This window comes from Gymnoscopelus microlampas, assembly GCF_963454915.1.
Source record: "Gymnoscopelus microlampas genome assembly, chromosome: 4".
In the NCBI taxonomy this organism is placed as follows: Eukaryota; Metazoa; Chordata; class Actinopteri; order Myctophiformes; family Myctophidae; genus Gymnoscopelus; species Gymnoscopelus microlampas.
In genome coordinates this window covers 55,638,339-55,658,338 of record NC_139941.1, presented here as the reverse complement: position 1 = coordinate 55,658,338, position 20,000 = coordinate 55,638,339, and the positions used below count along the sequence as shown (strand labels likewise).

The following is a 20,000-nucleotide window of genomic DNA, read 5'->3' as shown; positions in this document are numbered from 1 at the left end:
TCGCCACGTAAGGGACCACCGAGCGAGCTAAAGCGAGCAAGTTGCCGTCCCGAACCGAAACTGCGTGCCTCCGAAATGGTTTAGTCACAATGGGAAGATGCGAGGCGGCTCTGCGCGGATTTTCGGGTTTTCCAGTTGCCTATGCACGGAATGACCACTCCGTGCAATGTATACTAAATTCTTGGCGATCGGGTTGGACGGACGGACACCTGGATGAACGTTGAGGGTGCAAAACGTAGACGGCCACGCCTTCTGCTTAGCGGAGACAATAATAATACTGATACTATTTCAGGTGTCACCTGGCAACCCTTCCAGTATTATGCTGACGACTGTATGGAGGCGTTCGGAATGCCAGCTAAACAGGTGCGAGACCTGTCGCCTAGCAACCTGACCAGGGTCATCTGCACCGAACAGTACTCCCGCTGGGTTGGAGCAAAGGTAACCCATCTATACTGGTTTTACCTGGTTTTACCTGGTTTGAACTAGTTTGAACTGGTTTTACCTGGTTTGAAACTGGTTTGAACTGGTTTTACCTGGTTTAAAGGTGTGTGACGGGGGAGTGTTTTTTCAATTACTTTTTTCATTTTTGTTTAATGTTTTAGGAAAAATAAATAAAAAAATAAAAATAATTATGAAAATAGTAATTGAAAAAACACGCCTGCCCTCATTATTAGACTTAAGGACAACAGTCACCAGAACTGAGGACGGGTGTTTTCGATGAATCTAACATGAAGTTTGAAGTTACAATGGATTTGTATTGAAAGGGGGCGTGTCTAATCAATAATACTGACTCAAGCAACTTAAAAGCTGTCTGGGGGTGAAACACAAAAGCAGATGTTAAAATGACCCAAAAAACATGTTTGCGAGTGAAATATCCCTTTAAAGTAAAAAAATAATGTTAGTACTTTTTCCATCACCGTCCAATAGGAAGAGAGGGCGGTGGTCTTTGAGGTGCGGGCGCGCTTGGCAGTGATCGCGGGTCCCAAGCTGATCAACATGGACGCCCTGTACACCCGCATGGAGACCATGAAGGGACTGAGAGCGTTCTTCTCCTTCACAAACCTGCGCCTGCGCTTGCTCCGCCCCGCTCTGGGCGGGACCTACGTCCAGACGGACAACCTGCTGAAATACTTCTACGCCATCTCTAACATAGACGTTCCTGCCAGGTAAATATTATCATCATAATTTGTCTTTATATTGTCCCCCACAGTGTGTTCAGCACAAAGACACACAACAATTTAGCACAATAGGACAAGGGTCTTCAACAGGGGGTCCGGGACCCCTAGGGGGGTCCTCAGAGTTACTACAGAGGGACCGCCAAATGTGATGGGATTCTTTGTTTGTTTTTACGTTAACCACTTGAACCCCAGCATCCCTATTCTGAGGAGAACTTTAGCCAAAAGTTGCAGATCCACAAGCTCACAACACCTTGCGTGAGCTTGTAGATCGGCTATTTTCGGCAAAAAGGTTTGGTGTGTGTGGGGGGGGGAGAGACCAAGTACAGAGCCAAAGGTCAAGTTTAAGTAATGAGGGTTTAAGTGGTTAAATGTCTGAAAATGCAAAAAAAAGAACACGTTTAGTTTTAAAGGAGTCAGTTCTCTAGTTTTACGTCTTAAAGGAGTAGTTCACGCAAAAATGATTTTATTTTCTATCAATTACATACCGCATGAAGCCTTTAATTCATGGAGATTTTTTTGTTTTTGTAACATTCCTGAGTTAATAATTTGATGACTGGCGGACTCAAACATCCTCCTACTGAGTCTCCTAATGACTCGGTCATTAAATGATTGTCTCAGAAATGTTACAAAAAACAAAACAATCTCGGTGAACTCGAGGCTTCATGGGGTGTGTAATTGATGGAAAATAAGTCATTTTTTTGTGTGAACTACTCCTTTAAGTCTGTGATAATTTTATAATATTAGAATTAGAATACTTGAGGTTAACATGACATGAAAATCATCTTACTTAAGAACATCTATTTATGTGTGTGTGTGTGTGTGTGTGTGTGTGTGTGTGTGTGTGTGTGTGTGTGTGTGTGTGTGTGTGTGTGTGTGTGTGTGTGTGTGTGTGTGTCGTTTGTGTGCGTGTGTGTGTGCGTGTGTTTGTGTGTGTGTGTAGGTGTGACTGTAACCTGCATGGCTCAGAGTGTGTGTTGCGTCAGGGCGTTCTGCAGTGTGTGTGCGACCACAACACCTCGGGTCAGGACTGTCAGCTCTGCGGGCGAGGGTTCAAATCCAACGCCTGGAGACCAGGAAGCTTCCTGCCTGTTCCCGCCGGCATGGCTAATACATGTAATACACACACACACACACACACACACACACACACACACACACACACACACACACACACACACACACACACACACACACACACACACACACACACACACCATAAGTGTCTCTCATCACTGTATATCAGTGGTTCTCAACCTGTGGGTCGGACTTGGGACCCCCAGAGGGGGGTTCCCAGATGACAGTGAGGTGACAATTTAAGGACTTTTAAGGCCTTTTTAATGTGTACACATTTGTACACTCTCAGAGTTACACACCCATAAGGGTCCATTTGCAACCCAGAGCCTTCATTAGTGTCATTGTAACAACTAGAATGGAACAGAGCCTTCATTAGTATCATTGTAACAACCAGAATGGAACAAAGCCTTCATTAGTATCATTGTAACAACCAGAATGGAACAGAGCCTTCATTAGTATCATTGTAACAACCAGAATGGAACAAAGCCTTCATTAGTATCATTGTAACAACCAGAATGGAACAGAGCCTTCATTAGTATCATTGGTAACAACCTGTGAAGGAAGTAAGGAAGAGGCCCAATTTCTGTCCAATATGCATATAGCGTATTGGGCTTTTTCAGTCGATTGCTATTATAGTGCCCCTCTTTGGCCAACCTGAGTAACATTTGTTTCAAGGCCGCTTGGCATGACCCTGTTCCATGGTCGGACGCGATGTGGTACAAAGCAGCCATAGCTTATAGTTTATGCCAGAACTGTAGGAAAACAGCAGAATAATAATGACACCAACACATACAATACGTTGCCTATTATACACACCTGGTACTTAATGGCCCCTGATCATCTTCCCAAAAATAATTTAGAATCATTTAAAACAAAATCTAGTAAACATACTGTAAACAACAGATCTACACTGTCTGTCTGTCTGTCTGACTGACTGTCTGACTGTCTGTCTGTTTGTCTCTCTCAGGTGAAGCAACAGGAGCAAGAGGAGGTAATTTCTGTCTGTCTGTCTGTCTGTCTGTCTGTCTGTCTGTCTGTCTGTCTGTCTGTCTGTCTGTCTGTCTGCCTGCCTGTCTGTCTGTCTGTCTGTCTGTCTGCCTGCCTGCCTATGCCTGCCTGTCTGCCTGCCTGTCTGTCTGTCTGTCTGTCTGTCTGTCTGTCTGTCTGTCTGTATCATTTCATTCATCTTGTCTCCGCCCCCGTCTTGCTTGACCTTTACCCTGACCCCGCTCCCATGTGGGAAACGATGGGAAGTGTAGTTTATAATAACACACATGATTGCGATGGCTGCTCTCTGGTTGGCTGGAAGCAGTCACATGATTACGATGAATAAGGAGAATCTGAAGCCTAATCTGACTTTCAGCCTGGCAGATGGTGTGTGTGTGTGTGTGTGTGTGTGTGTGTGTGTGTGTGTGTGTGTGTGTGTGTGTGTGTGTGTGTGTGTGTGTGTGTGTGTGTGTGTGTGTGTGTGTGTGTGTGTGTGTGTGTGTGTGTGTGTGTGTGTGTGTGCTAAGCCCTGTTTAGCCCACCTCATCCTGTCAATCAAGACTTAACCTCAGTGAACACCTGCACACACGCACACGCACACACACACACACACACACACACACACACACACACACACACACACACACACACACACACATTTTTTTTGCATTTAAATTGCTTTGCGGAATTTAAATCCTGAGTTCCACAGAGACATATTAAAGGCATATTACTGTGTTCACATAATTGTCTTTCGGCCTGGCGGAGACTATGATTTGCACCCTGTCCGTCCGTCCGTGTGTGAACAGCTAATCTCTGCCACTGTTGGATTGATTGCAGCGAAACTGTGCACACACACTCCTGCCAATTCAGAACCAAATGTTTCACATGGGCCTGTTATAGCGCCATCATGAGGCCGCTTTTTGCGAAACAAGTTTGTTATATTACTCCTACAAATGTTGTCCAAACATCACGCAAATCAGTACATATTATCTCTATAGTCAGGTGATCAAGACTGATCCGTCCGATTTTTCACATTCCAGCCTGATTGGCGACTTCTGAACATTGCTGGCCCACACTAACCTACCTGACCTGGCGGAGACTTGTAGCCTGGGATCCAGCCTGATTCGCTACGTTCGGCTGACTTTTTTCTCTCTCTCCGCTTATCAGTCTGGAATGCCTCCTATCTCCAAGGGAGGCGGGACATGACAAACGTTTCGAGTCGTGCCGTGGCTTCTGATTGGTCTGTGGTGCGGGGCGGGACAAAAAAAACAGTGTGATCGTTGTGATTCGTCATTCGTTTGAACAACATCCAATCAGCAACGACGTTGCCTAACGTAACATATGTAGTTCGAGTGTAGTTCTGCAAAACGAGTCAATGGGGTGCATTCCAGACCGAACGTAGCGAAGCAGGCTGGATACCAGGCTAGGAGACTTGTGCTCTGAGGAGCACTTTTTCTAGTTGCATAAATCATTTCCCTTTATCTCAGCAGTCATCAGCCATTGGAGTATTGTGGTGGTGTTTACCTGCAGTAACACATTGTCCTCTCACTGTATTCTGGTGTTTTCACTGTTTGTTTTGGTTTCCCCAAAAACGTCCCCTTCTACAATTACAATTTACAATTTACCATTTAGGCATTTAGCAGACACTCTTAATCCAGAGCCTCTTACAGTAAGCACTAAGCAAGGACAACACGAGGTAATACATCAAATGTAGAGCAATAGTAATCTAGTAATATAGGATCATAGGTAAACCAAGAACCTATCATCAGTCTAAACAGTAGAGGTGAGTCTTCAGCAGAAGATTGGGAGTGAGTCTGCAGTTCTAACTGCAGCCAGAATGGAGAAGAGTCTAGGACGTGTGGAGCGTTGTCCCGGATGTTTTAGAGAAGGTTCAGACAGATTCCCTGTGTTAGCTGATCTGAGTGAGCGGGAGGGGTTGTAAGGTTGGATCAGGTTTGAAGATATGGGGGTGTCATACCTTTGGTTGCTTTGTAGGCCAACATCAGTCTTTTGTACTCTGTGAGGGCAGCAACTGGGAGCCAATGGAGGGAGAGGAGAAGGGGGGATACATGTGAACAGTTTTGGCTGGTTGAAGACCAAGTGCTGCGGCATTCTGGATCAAAAACAGTGAAAACACCAAAATACAGCGATAGGGCAATGTGTTTTTGCAGGTAAACGCCACCACACTACTCCAGTGGCTGATGAAAAGAGAAAAAACAATCAGCCAATCAGTCTGAATCCCAGGCTAGTGAGTCAGCATTGTTCAGTAAAGATCAAATAATCAGATCAATAGTTGCTGGCCAGTAGATTTGCTTACGCACTATTAAAACAAAACACAAATTGTTGTATTTAATTTTACTGTTACCATGCCAACCTTCTATGGACAGATGTTAGCTCCGCCACAGACACAGGTAAGCCACTCCCACTACAGTACATGACATCAGTGAAGTCAAATTACACCTGTCAATCACCCAGGAATACCTGTAGTTAAACCATTAGTTACACATGGTGACCAAACATGAGGAAACATTGAGCTAGACTCATAGATTGTTTTACAATTAGATTGTAGATGGAGTCATGGAGCCATTGATGGCTCAGAATATAGAATAGATGTGTTTATTGTAGCGTTTGCCAAACATTAAAAGTGGTATATAGATAACATTTAGCCACTAGGTGGTTAAATAACATGGTAATCAGGTTTATGTAGCCTAGTGGGCATGGTCTAGTTTCTCTGGTGTATGTAATGATCGTGGCCTAGTTTCTCAGGTGTATATATATAATGGGCGTGGTCTAGTTTCTCAGGTTTTGATAGTGGGTGTGGCCTAGTTTCTTAGGTGTATATAATGGGCGTGGTCTTGTTAATCAGGTGTATATAATGGGCATGGTCTAGGTCAGTGGTTCTCAAAGTTTTCAATTTAGCCCACAGACCATCCATAACTTTGAGAGTGTAAACCACATTATGGACCCCCCCTCGGGCACCCTCTCACGGACCCCTGGGGGCTCCTGGCCAGACCGCCCTTTGAGAACCGCTGCTCTAGGTGTTCATCTTTAGTGAGTGGCCATGGTCTAGTTGTAGTGATAACTGTTCTCTTCCTAAACAGCGGACAGCAGTGTCTTTGACACAGCAGCATCTGGTGGAGCCACTACATCTACTCCTACTACCACAACTCCTATTCCTACTACCACAACTCCTATTCCTACTACCACAACTCCTATTCCTACTACCACAACCCCTATTCCTACTACCACAACTCCTATTCCTACAACTACAACTCCTATTCCTACAACCACAACTCCTATTCCTACAACCACAACTCCTATTCCTACTACCACAACTCCTATTCCTACAACTACAACTCCTATTCCTACTACCACAACTCCTATTCCTACAACTACAACTCCTATTCCTACAACCACAACTCCTATTCCTACTACCACAACTCCTATTCCTACTACCACAACTCCTACTACCACAACTCCTATTCCTACAACTACAACTCCTATTCCTACTACAACAACTCCTATTCCTACTACCACAACTCCTATTCCTACTACCACAACTCCTACTACCCCTTCTCCTACTACTACTACTACTACTACCACCACCACCACTACTCCTACTACTCCCCCTCCTACTACTACCACAACAACTCCCATTCCTACTACTACTCCTACTACTACTACTCTTCGTCCCACCACTGCTACAACTACTACCACTACTACTGACATTTATACTGCTACAACTACTGGTACATGGAGTCCAGACCTAGCTACTTCTACTACCGACAGTACAGGAAACATTCCTACTACTACAGACAGTACTGTTGCTCTTACAGACATGTCTAGTACTGCTACTTCTCCATTTTACAGTACAGACACCAGTACTACTGCTACTACTATGGCGGATACAACTACTTTATTTGATGCTAGTGCCACCTCCCCGCTGGTCACCTCTAGTCCCACATTACCGGACACCAGGGGTACTGATAGCAGCAGTACTATTATCATTTACAGTACCGCCAGTCCAGTTAGCAGTACTGAGTACGACAAGTCTATTTCTGACCCAGTCACTTGGCCCCCTGATTCTAACCCCACAGTAGGACTTCCAGGTACTGCAGACCTAACAGCGGTTAGTACTGCGGTATCAGCTGTCAGTACTGCGGTATCAGCTGTCAGTACTGCGGTATCCACTGTCAGTACTGCAGTACCAGTTGTCAGTACCAACACCAACACCTCTGATCTTCCTCCCGTAGCAGTTATAGACACACCATCTGTTGCTAAGGCAACCACCCCTAGCCTAGCAACAGCATCATCTGTCCTGACAACGACCACCCCAGCCAATGACAGAGCTCCTTCTGCCTCTGCTGCCGACTCCTCAGCTGGCATCACCCCGCCCATTCCCTTGGCTCCACCCACTCAGGATCTTGATGTCATTGAGTCACCTCCCGCCGAGCTGGCTCCTCCCCCCATGGCGCCTCCCCCCGGCTCCTCCACCTCCTCCCAGAGCCCAGGGACAGCAGACGGACCTCCTCCACCGACTCCGACTCCTCCTCTGGAAGCAGCAGACACTCCAACACCTCCTCCTGCTCCTACAGGGTCTCCTCCTGCTAAAGGAGGTGGTTCTGTCATACCAGACTCAAACCCCAACCCTACAGACAGCCCCTCCTCTCCCTCTGGCAGTTTGGCTCCTCCCCTTGACTTCGACTTCCCTGTTCCAGATGCCCCAGACTCAGCTGATCCTGGAGAGGATTCAAGACTGGATTCTAGACAGGACTTTCCAACGGTACCCGACTCCGGACCTGATGCTGACGCCAGACCAGGGTTTGACGGAGCTCCAGGAACGCCTGGTCTTGGAGGAGGTTCAGACACAGGAGGAGGAAATTACGGTTCAGATTATTCTGACCCAGGGACAGATTATGTAAACCCAGACCTGGACCTGGACGGGCTGGGATTTAGTCCCGTGCCAGATAGTACTGGTAATGTAGACCCTCAGAATCCTGGAGTGGATTCTGGATCAGAGTTCTTTGGCTCTGACCTATCAATGCCAGAGCCTGCCCCCAGTGGACCAGAACCCAGGGAAGAGGGCGGGGAAGACTCAGGATGGGGCGGTGCAGACTCAGGTGGGGGCGGGGACCGCCTTAAAGACAGAGAATGGAGAGAACAGACGAAGGAGGAGAGAAAAGAAGACAAAGGTATAAAACACAGATCTGGCTGTGAGATGTTCTACATTAGTGGGCAACCAAACCTGAACCTGCACGATTACTTCTGTTTATTTACACAGCCATAACATTGATCCTTGTTTGGATAGCAACACCAAGGATCCTGGTAGGATAGAAAACCAGCAGTACTAGAGGTCCCAGTATAGAAAACCAGCAGTACTAGAGGTCCCGGTATAGAAAACCAGCAGTACTAGAGGTCCTGGTAGGATAGAAAACCAGCAGTACTAGAGTTCCTGGTAGGATAGAAAACCAGCAGTACTAGAGGTCCCGGTATGTCAGAAAACCAGCAGTACTAGAGGTCCTGGTGGGATAGAAAACCAACAGTACTAGAGGTCCCGGTATGTCAGAAAACCAGCAGTATTAGAGCTCCTGGTATGTCTGAAAACCAGCAGTACTAGAGGTCCCGGTATGTCAGAAAACCAGCAGTACTAGAGGTCTTGGTAGGATATAAAACCAGCAGTACTAGAGGTCCCGGTAGGATAGAAAACAAGCACTCCAGATGTCCTGGTAGGACAGAAAACAAGGGTTCCCAAATGGTGAGGTTTAGTGACCACTGTTTTAAACTCACAGTGTGGGTGGAGCCGGACCTGCACCTTCTATCCTATCACACATTGAAGTTATCTTGCTGACAAACAATCAAACAAATCCAAGATGAATGGCATTTCTCTCCTCGTTCTAATTATTCTGTCTGTTCAACACAACAGCATCTGAGGCCAAAGAGGAAAAGACTGAGAATGTGGGGGAGAATGAGAAAGGTGACCGAGGCTATGAGAGAAAAGGTAACTCATGCAATCTAATACAGAAAAGGGAACCCATCCTATCTAAAGTAGAGAAAAGGTAGCCTAACCCATCCTATCTAAAGTAGAGAAAATGTAACCCATCCTATCTAAAGTAGAGAAAATGTAACCCATCCTATCTAAAGTAGAAAAAAGGTACCTCACCCTCCACGTTAGCTCCGGGTTAAGACTCCAGACCCATCGGGTCAAATCCGATTGGCTGTCACGGTAGCACTCTTCCCAGACCTTGATACCAGCTAGCTGCTGATTGGCTGTCACCATGGTCACAACGGATTGTTTTCTTGTCCAAAAGCAAACCAGAAGATCCTGGTTACCGGAGGAGCAAAGGTCAGCCAGCTGTCAAAACTAGACTCCGTCAACTTCCAGGGTAAGACCCCAGCTTGACCCCTGACCCATTGTCCATTTCCAGGTCCAGGACTGTCAAAACCATTGGTTCTCAAAGTGGGGTCCGGGGACCCCAGGGGTCCTTGAGGTGGTTCCAGGGGGTCCCCAGCCAAATGACTGATAGTTGAACGTTGCTCACCCAGCGGATGAAGCACCCGGAAGTAACACTCTTCTTCCGGGATTGGCTCCAACGTTGGAGGCAATAGAGTAGAGCTCACTGTAGCGTTTCAGACCATAGCATCCTAAATGCAGAAGTCTTGCATTACCAGATTTGGCCACCAGGCTTCTATGGCTTCAATAATCCTCCGCGGTTCTGGGGGCTTTGTCTAAACCCTTTCCAGTAAATTCATACAATCCACTCCATGTTTGCATATCATGTGTTTCATATCATCCCCCTTTGTGTGTGAAAAGCAAAATGCATAAGCACTCTTGTGTTTCAACTGCCATGTTCATGTGCTATAATGAAAATGATGCCTTTTCAGATGTTACAACTTATACACCAGATGTTGTTGTTGTTGATGAGGACAATAGAGAAGTTACTGTTTTGGAAGTGGCGTGTACATTTGACCACAGCCTGGAATATGCATTCTTACCAAGGTGCTAAAGTACCAACGTCTTAAGGATGCTATTATACAGCTTGGTTACAAATGTAAACTGCTTGTGTTCATATTTGGAAGCCTCTGTTTAAGGTCCATAAATGAGTTGTGAGAGGCCTGCAGATTGCAGGAATGCCCAAGCCAAAAGCTAAGGCATTGGCAAAATTCTGTTCAGTGTCTGTGATAATTGGCAGTCGCCATATATGGAGGAGGCGATGCTTCCTGAACCCGTGATCTGTATCCTGAAACATTGTTGTTGAGTTTTACCAAGTTTGTGCATCTACTATTGTTTGTGTTCATTAAATGTGAACACAAATAAAGATGTTAAATGTGTGTGTGTGTGTGCGTGTGCGTGTGCGTGTGCGTGTGCGTGCGCGCGCGTGCGCGTGTGTGTGTGGCAGACTGTGAGTGTAACGGCCACTCGAACCGCTGTACGTACATTGACTACCTGAACGTGGTGACGTGTGTGAGCTGTAAGCACAACACCAGAGGACGGAACTGTCAGGACTGCCGCCTGGGCTTCTACAGAGACCCAAATACTGCCATAGAGGACGAGGATGTCTGCGCTGGTTAGTGACCACACGCACACACACGCACACACGCACAGATTTGTTTTACTGTAGGCTACTTAGTTGTGAGGACATGAACATTTTAGGATGGAAAACTAGCAGATCTGCATGCGCACATCTATCTAACTACTATCAATAGCAGATCTACAAATTCACATCTATCGAATTACTAACTATAGCAGATCTACAAGCTTACAAAGCGTTGCGATGTGATGTGACACTTCGTGAGCTTGTACTGTAGATCGGCATTTTTTTCCGGTGTGTGATATCGCCGTTCAAGTGTGTTTAAAATAGGAAAAACTAATCCTAACCCTGAACCTCTAAATCGTAACCCATCTGTGTGTGTGTGTGTGTGTGTGTGTGTGTGTGTGTGTGTGTGTGTGTGTGTCTGTGTCTGTGTCTGTGCGTGCGCGTGCGCGTGCGTGTGCGCGTGTGTGTGTGTGCAGAGTGTAACTGTGAGCTGCAGGGTAGTGTCCATGAGCGCTGTGGCCAGGCGGGGTCGTGTGTGTGCAGAGAAGGCGCCACAGGGAGGCGCTGTGACTCCTGTGTGTCAGGATACAACTGGAAGAGAGGATGTGTCGGTGAGTGAGAGCCTACTGTCTACAAACAACCTCAGTGTTGCCATGTCTGCATATTATATTGCAGGGTTGGGTGGGGTCTTGTTTCTATTTGGGCTTGCTTCCTAACTGGAACTGAAAAACGGGAGGGATTGTACCCTGACGTCACGTCAGGGTGCAAATCAGTTTGGCCTGTTTTGAGACCAATTTACAGAAAACCCCAGATATGCTGTGAAAGCCTGAGTGTTCAAACTGGGGTGTTTTTGGGGATAGAAGAGAGGTAGGGGAGACCAAAAACACACAAAAAAGAAGAAAAAGTTAAAATTCATGGTGTAGTCCCTTTAAATCTTATGGTATTTAGTGAACTAAAACTAGACTAAAACTAAAACATTTCAGATGACTGAAATGTGACTAAAACTATATCAAACTCATCACTGCTGCAACTCCATGCAGTCTGGAACCAACATCTGCTAGAAGCATTGGGACGCATTGGGACATCAGATAATGAAGCACAGTGGATTTCAAACTGATTTGATTGTTTTACCATCTTGCTAGAGCAGGTCCAGGAAACAACAACAACGTTAAAAAAAGACTAGGACGAAGACTAGAAAGAAATGAACTGCAGAAAAGTTGAAACAAACAAATTCATTAATAACAATTAAATTCGCTATGAATCTGGAACATGTTCAAAGGAGTTGCATATGTTAATACTGCAGTGTTTATTGTTTAGCTTGCCGCAAGCTGGTATGAATTATCACACATTTTTGTCTTGTTTTCCTACACCCCTCCCCTCCCCTCCCCTCCCCTCTCCTCTCCTCTCCAGCTAATGTGTGTGATGAAGACGGCTTGGTGTGTCAGAACAATGGAACATGTGTTGACTTCCTGCGTTGTGTCTGTGCTGACGGTTTTACAGGTAAAACTCTGCCTCCTGCTGGCCAACAGCAGTACCTACACGTTGCTGTTGTAAAGAGGTTATTATGACTACAGGGATTAAAATGTCGGGAGAGCCTCTTTCTTTGGTGTTTCAACATACCGTACATAATCTAAACTATTTTAAATAGAGATAACAAACGGTGAGGAGAACAGAAACCTATTAACAATAGAGTTGATTATGAATATCCAAAATCTAACCTGCATCTTTTAATTGCAACTGAATTATATATAAAAACATAAATACACTCAACATCGCCTGTTGAAAACACAGGCTCAAACCTAGATGTGTAATCATCTAAGACCTGAATTTAAAAGTAGGATATATTTTTGGGTTAAAACAAAACGTGTTTTTCTTTTGTTTTTTTAAGCCCTATATTCTGATAGTAATAGAGTGTTAGTTCAGTCACAGTGGTCTCTATGTCTCTCCAGCTCTTTAATAAACAGAAAACACATTTTCAGGTAGGTAACAAAATGTCAGCCAATCAGGAGAGAGTACCCATTTATCAGCTTTAGTTTTTATAGTGTTCCAGTTACAATGTTGTCTGCTCATTTATTTGTGTCATCACTTCCAATTTCACTTGTTTAATGTGTATCCTGACTGAGTTGTCCATCCTGATTGGATACAATTGGTATCCCGGCTTGAAAATGCATTTTCTGTTTAATAAAGCGCTGGAGAGACATGGAGACTCTTATTATTGAAACAAACACTCTATACCAACGAGCAGTGTTGGGAAGTAACTAAAGTAATATGTAACTTAAAGTAATATTATTACCTTTTCCCAGTAACTAGTAACGTAACTAATTACTTTCACGTTTTGAGTAATAATATTACCTTTACTTTTTTTCAAAAAGTAACTTATTACTTTTTTTCACGTGCCTCGTGGTACTCTGGGTTTGAGTGTGTTTATTTGATCCTGTGTTGTTTTTGGTCCATTGATATAATGGTAGACTGGTTGGGATCGAGTTGCTATGCAGGCTGCTTGCTGATCCGGTCTAGAGCGGATACGGAAACGTTGCGCACTTGTCTGTGTGACTTATTATCAGCTGCGGAAGGGCGGGCCGCCCTTAAACCGGAACAAACAGTGTTGCCATGTCTGCTTATTATAAGCGACTTGTTAACCGATGAAGATGCGCCGTAAGCTTGTAGGTCGGCTATTTTCTATATATATTATTAGGCAAAAAATACATTAAATACATTTAAAATACTTGTTTCCATTGAGGTCCTTAGTATTCAATTCATAGTCGTCAAATGGTTTTCATTTAGTCTGTAAGTTATGAATTCATACACTGTAAAAGTCTTAGTGTTAATATAATTCAAATGAGTGTACAATGAGGATTTTACAATGTAGGCTGCAGAAAAGAGAAAAAAACAACTGCTAATGTTGAAAATGCAAAGTCAGACTTTTGGGGAGAAAGGATGCAAATTATTGGGGGCGAGAAAAAAAAAGTAACTAAAGTAATAAGTAACTAGGTACTTTTGGCAGGGAGTAATAAGTAAAGTAACTACATTACTTTTTAAACAAGTAATATGTAATAAGTAACATATTACTATGTTTTAGTAACTATCCCAACACTGCCAACGAGTACTATCAGAATATAGAGCTAGTTAACACCCATTTTAACCAAAGAAAATCACCTACCGTACTTTTAATAGTTTAACCACTGAAACCCCAGCATCTAGAGATTTAAGTTATCTTTTTTTTTTTTACAAATCGTCACCTTGCTAAACTAATGGCCTGGGTCATTTTTTGAGGAAAATTATATTTTTGCCTAAGTCAGCTCCTCATGACACTGGTCACCTCTGGTACAATCGCCTATCTCCTAATTGAAAAGGATCATGCTGATCATTCCCCTTTTAGTATAGTGGCCTAACTCCCTAGTGTGACTTAGGCCAAAATAGCCTTTTTTTTCACATGGTTTTGTGACTTAGGCCAAATTATTTACAGATTTTTTTTGTTGGCCTAAATCAGATTGAATCCTATTTAAACCTATTTAAATCTCTTATGTTGAGAGTGTTATTTCTATTTTAATAGTCATATTTATTTATAAATATTTTGGATGAAATGATTAAGAAATATCATATACAGTAGTTTTGTTTTGGATCAGTTTTTTTATTTTTCCTGAAAAACTTAAAATAATGACCATTAGTTTAGCAAGGTGACGAAATGTAACCTTTTTCTGCCAGAGATGTGATGATGTCATGATGAGGTCATGTGATGATGTCATAATGATCGGTCACCAGGTGTTCTCTGTGAGCAGAGGGTGTGTCTGAACAAGGTCGACGGTTGCGATGATGACGACGATGAGTCTAACTCCGCCCCCTGTCGACTCGCCGCGACCTTTCACCTTCACCCTCTGATCTTGACCGTGCTGATGATCACGACCACCTCCCTCATCTGGTGACTCCGCCTCTCTGAAACCGGCCTCGCCCACTTGCCGTTTTGGCCCCTCCCAGAAGAACACAGCCCCAAGGGCCTCGAGGAGAAGGCTTCCGTTTCGGCTTCTCTGGGAATATGTGCTGTAATACGAAGAGTAAGAAGAGTACTGGAGCGACAGTTAACACCCCTCATGTGGGGTAAGAGGGGTATTTGGGACAGTTAACACCCCTCATGTGGGATAAGAGGGGTATTTGGGACAGTTAACACCCCTCATGTGGGGTAAGAGGGGTATTTGGGACAGTTAACACCCCTCATGTGGGGTAGGAGGGGTATTTGGGACAGTTAACACCCCTCATGTGGGGTAAGAGGGGTATTTGGGACAGTTAACACCCCTCATGTGGGGTAGGAGGGGTATTTGGGACAGTTAACACCCCTCATGTGGGGTAAGTGGGGTATTTGGGACAGTCAACACCCCTCATGTGGGGTAAGAGGGGTATTTGGGACAGTTAACACCCCTCAGCTGGGGGCTTGCTTGTGTAGCATCCCAGGGTGTGCCAAGTCAATAGAAAACAAATCCATTGACCAGATCTGTAGGGGGCGCAGTGGAGTAACTAAAACATTTTTCCGTCCGGTGGAATATTTTCACTCTGGCCAAAAGGTGTATTTTAGACGTGAGGTGGGGGGCTCAGAGTGTCCCCACCAAGGAAAGTAGGCTTACAACGTCTTAAAACCGTCTTTGTTTTGGTGAGTAGTGAAAGTGTACCGGGGGTGTGTGGGCAACGCCCGAAAAGTCACATAGCGTTAAGGAGAACTCCTTCTACCACTATGGACCAGAGCTACCTGAGGAGCGACTTCCCAGCATGCCTCTGGGCAAGTCTGCATTTTTTTAATTGTCCTATTAATTGCGTTATTATTTGCCATATCATATGTGGTAAATGTGTTGGAGGGATTTGCCTGTTAAATGTGACAAATGTCATTGATTTGTATTCATTTTGTTATATTATGTGTTGTTGTGTGGCTTGGTTGGAGGTTTCGGGTTGATCGCCACAAATAAAAGTGTTGCTGTCGCCAAATGTTGCCGTGCTCATTCCAATACACAGTTCATTACAATACCGTATAATACACCAGTTATATATTATTTGATTCCCTTTTTCTTAACGAATAAAGAAAAAGATTATTGGAGCATGATAGGCCTACATATATTATGAACATTATATGACGGTACTGTAACAGCCGAGAGATGCAGCCGGAGTCGAACCCATGACCCACCAGTCCAGCCAACAACCCACTGTGCCAAAGAAGCCAGCTCCCTCAGTGGAGGAAGTTGTGTCGCCATGGGGATGCTACACTCTCCCCTCGGTTCGAATCGAAGTGAGCCCTTGTGCTTCTCGCTTCACCACACACAGCCAGTCCCTCACCTCCCTCACGCAAGGGCACGCTCCACCTCTGACACCAATGTAACGGCCGAGAGATGCAGTGCCCCAAGCCGGAGTCGAACTCATGACCCTCGGCTCACCAATCCGGCCAACAACTCCCTGTGCCAGATAAGCTAGCTCCCTCAGTGGAGGAAGTTGTGCCGGGTTGGGGACGCTACAATATTTTGGGGCACATTTTGGGGGGTACCCCGATGACAGTGAAGTGACAATTTAAGGACTTTTAAGACATTACTGCATCAAAAGTAATCAACAAACTATATTATAAAAAGAAAATCTAATTGCATGCTGTGTTCACGATTTGAGGCATTTTGTTCAAAACAGAGCACTCCTGCAAACTTTGGAAGCCAATCTTAGCCAATCAGGATGGAATATGAGAAATCTGAAAGACTATTTTTGTTTAATGACTATGGAGATACTGTGTACCGATGTGCGTGATCTTTGGACAAAATCTGTAGAACCAATATAAAAAAATGTGTTTTGGCCTCCTGGTGGCGCTATAACGGGCCAATCTGAAAGATTTGGGGCAGAGGTTCGGCTTTGGCATCCAGTGTGTGTGCACAGTTTCGCAGCGACAACAGTGGCGGAGATTAGCTGCTCGCAGACAGACGGACACACAGACGGACGGATGCACACACGGACGGACAAAAAGACAGACGGACAGGGTGCAAAACATAGTCTCGGCCATGCCTTTCGGCCTGACGGAGACAATTAGGCATTAATAAGAGCCATGACTACAGAGAACCACATAGGTATGTAAACATGCTAAATGTTTTACTTCTAGCAGAAGAAGGAACACTGGTCAAGGTGTGTGTGTGTGTGTGTGTGTGTGTGTGTGTGTGTGTGTGTGTGTGTGTGTGTGTGTGTGTGTGTGTGTGTGTGTGTGTGTGTGTGTGTGTGTGTGTGTGTGTGTGTGTGTGTGTGTGTGTGTGTGTGTGTGTGTGTGTGTGAATCCTCTCTATGGTGTGACAGAATACTGCATGGGAGCCAGCTGTCCTCCTGGAGGGTCAGCAGAGGGGCTGGGCTGCACTGTGGCGCCCCCTGAAGGGAGACGAGAGTTGTTGATCAACAGCACAACAAGACAATGCTGCAACAGGTGTTGGAGCGTACAGTGTCATGCTGGTAGAAATCTATCTATCAGTGTTGATAGATCTATCCCCGATAGATCTATCAACCATATCCATAACGAATATGGATATTAGGGCTGTCCTGGACTAAAGCTGCTCTGGCATCCAGGGAGTGTGTGTGCACAGTTTCGCTGCCATCATGCCTTTCGGCCTGACAATGAATGAATGAATGAATGAATGAATGAATGAATGGTCCATGTTGTAAATCTATGAAAAAGCACAAACTGTCTCTTTAAGAATCTGACACCAAGTCTGACTCCGCCCCACCCACGCTATTGGCCAGGGACTTCCTGTGTTGATTCAAAGAGAGAGAGAGAGAGAGAGAGAGAGAGAGAGAGAGATTGTAAAACGAGTGGCAGGGAGAGCGGAAGAGAAAAGAGAGGAGAGGAGAGAGGGGAAGTGAGAGAGAAGCAGAAGCTGAACAACGGTAAGTAGCCTACACTCCCTCTGTGTCTCTCTCTCTCTCTCTCTCTCTGTCTGTCTGTCTGTCTGTCTGTCTGTCTGTCTGTCTGTCTGTCTGTCTGTCTGACCTAACATGTTCTATGATAAACATGTTTATGACCGCTCTGGGACTTTCTGAGAATACTGTGATCTGATTGGTTGGCTGCTCTCCTCTCTCTGCCACTCGGTGAATAGAGTAGTGAAGGGTCCATGTGGTTATGAGTTATGATGACTTATGAGTTATGGTGGTCCTTGAAAACAAAGTCCTCATACCAGCTCTAGTGTGATAAAAAAACTCAGTTTCAAATGCAGTGGTGGAAAACATACTCAAATTCGTTACTTAAGTAAAAGTACGAATGCTGCAATATAAAAATACTCTGTTACAAGTTAAAAAAAAAGTACAAAAGTGTTGGCATCAAAATGTACTTAAAGTACCAAATGTAAAAGTACTAAATATTTGAAAATAGCCGATCTACAAGCTCACAACGCGTCGCGATGCGACGCGTTGTGAGCTTGTAGATCTGCTATTTTCATATAGCCTAGGTTTAAAATAGGTTTAAAGTGGTTAATGTATGTTTCATTATATCCTAATTTATATCTGAAAAGTAACTAGTAACTAAAGTTTTCAAGTAATCGTAGTGGAGTAAAAGTACAATATTTGCCTCTGAGATGTAGTGGAGTAGAAGTAAAAGTATTGGATCAAATTATTGTCTTACGAATGAGACAAAAACCAATAATATCCATGAATTCAAGTCTCCATGAGGTTACTAATCGATAGAAAAAAAGTATTTTTCTGGGTGAACTATCCCTTTAAATGTATTGAATTTACTAGGCTACATGTAATAAGGAGTATAGAGGTGTTTTGCATGTTTACATGACTAGTTATCAGTATTTTACATTACTGGCAACAATTTTCCAAAAGCATAACAATAACGATTAAAGGGATATTTCACCCCCAAAATGACAAATTATTGGCTTAGGAATTTGACAAAAACTCTTAGAGTTACAACTGAACTCGGACAGCTTAATTCCATCTATTATATACAGCATATCTCTTTGTCAAAAATAGCCGATCTACAAGCTCAAAACAGTGTTTTTTATGTCTTTGGCTATTCAAAAATAGCAGCTCTACAAGCTCATAGCGAGGCACTGGGTGCCGCGCTATGAGCTTGTAGATCTGCTATTTTTGGGAAAAATGGTGATAATTTCTGCAAATCTTTGAATATACATATTTTTCAAATTAAATCAAACTTTATTCATAGAGCACATTTACAACAGCTGAGCAGACCAAAGTGCAGTAAATGGTCAAAACAAAACCAAAAAACAATTAAAAACATCAAAACAAAAAAAAAATACATCAAAACAATCCAAAGTGAACATTTTTAACTAAAATCTGGGGGTCCCGGGCGCTGGGATGGTGCAGTGGTAAAGTAACTGCCCACCACCATGGAGGTTGTGGGTTCAAATCCACCGTGGTGCATCCGGCTTTGTCGAGTGTCTACACCAACATAATTGGCTCTTTTCTCTGTCCTTTGTGTCTGATGTAGCCAATAGGATCAGCGGTTAAAAAAACAAAAAAACAGACTGTGATTGGTTGATGTTCTGCCGTCCCTCAGAAGCCAAGATGAACAGGAAACAGCAGGAGCTGGACGGTCGTCTTGACGACATGCTGTCACGCATCGCCATGGAAACGCAGGAGATCAAAGAGTTGGAGCAACAGCTGACCAACGGTAAGAGGCCAGCCGACCAATCACAGCCTTGTTTAGGAAACAACCAGCCATTGATAGATCCTCATTATATTATATATTAAAGTTGCCGTTGGGTATGCGTCACAAAGAATGACACAAGAATGTACAGATGGAACTAAATGGACCCGTACGGATCCATTTAGTTCTATTTGTACACTCTAAGAGTTACACACCCGTAAGGGGCCATTTGGAACCCCCTCCAGGAACCATGAGGGTCCCTGGACCACACTTTGAGACCCACTGGTGTAGCAGAGTGTTTCCAGTGAGTCAACATGCACAATTATCAGCAGCTTGGCTAGGCCTGTCACAATTATTACATTATCGTGTAATCCCAATTATTTGAGATAATCACGAATATTTTTGCATAATTGTCATAATCGTCTACATGTTGAAAAATCTTCACACATTTCAAATATAAAAAAAGCAGATATAGCAGATCTACAAGCTTACAACGCGTCACTTTGTGATGCGTTGTAAGCAGATAGTGATACCGATATTTGTTTGTTTATTTCGTTTTTGGTGTTATTATTTCCCGCTTTTGTGCCAAGGAAATGAAAAATAAATCTTCATTATAAGAAA

The 20,000-nt window shown here is 44.1% G+C and overlaps 2 protein-coding genes across 2 annotated transcripts in view; both read left to right on the top strand.

Annotated features, from left to right (window-relative positions):
- LOC311044149 (netrin-G2-like) overlaps positions 1-12,342 on the top strand; it is a gene marked incomplete at both ends in the record, with an annotated part of 18,265 nt that extends 5,923 nt beyond the window's left edge. The window contains 7 exons of the mRNA XM_084055569.1: positions 293-438; positions 928-1,166; positions 2,119-2,291; positions 3,220-3,243; positions 10,637-10,804; positions 11,251-11,385; positions 12,185-12,342. Coding sequence (XP_083911695.1) covers positions 293-438; positions 928-1,166; positions 2,119-2,291; positions 3,220-3,243; positions 10,637-10,804; positions 11,251-11,385; positions 12,185-12,342 — 1,043 coding nt within the window. The remainder of the gene's footprint in view (positions 1-292; positions 439-927; positions 1,167-2,118; positions 2,292-3,219; positions 3,244-10,636; positions 10,805-11,250; positions 11,386-12,184) is intronic.
- Positions 12,343-17,632: 5,290 nt separating this feature from the next.
- Positions 17,633-20,000, top strand: part of cntrl (centriolin) — a 13,929-nt gene continuing 11,561 nt past the window's right edge. Inside the window, exons 1-2 of the mRNA XM_084054506.1 lie at positions 17,633-17,659; positions 19,290-19,403. Of these exons, the coding sequence (XP_083910632.1) occupies positions 19,298-19,403 (106 nt within the window). The 5' untranslated portion in view covers positions 17,633-17,659; positions 19,290-19,297. The remainder of the gene's footprint in view (positions 17,660-19,289; positions 19,404-20,000) is intronic.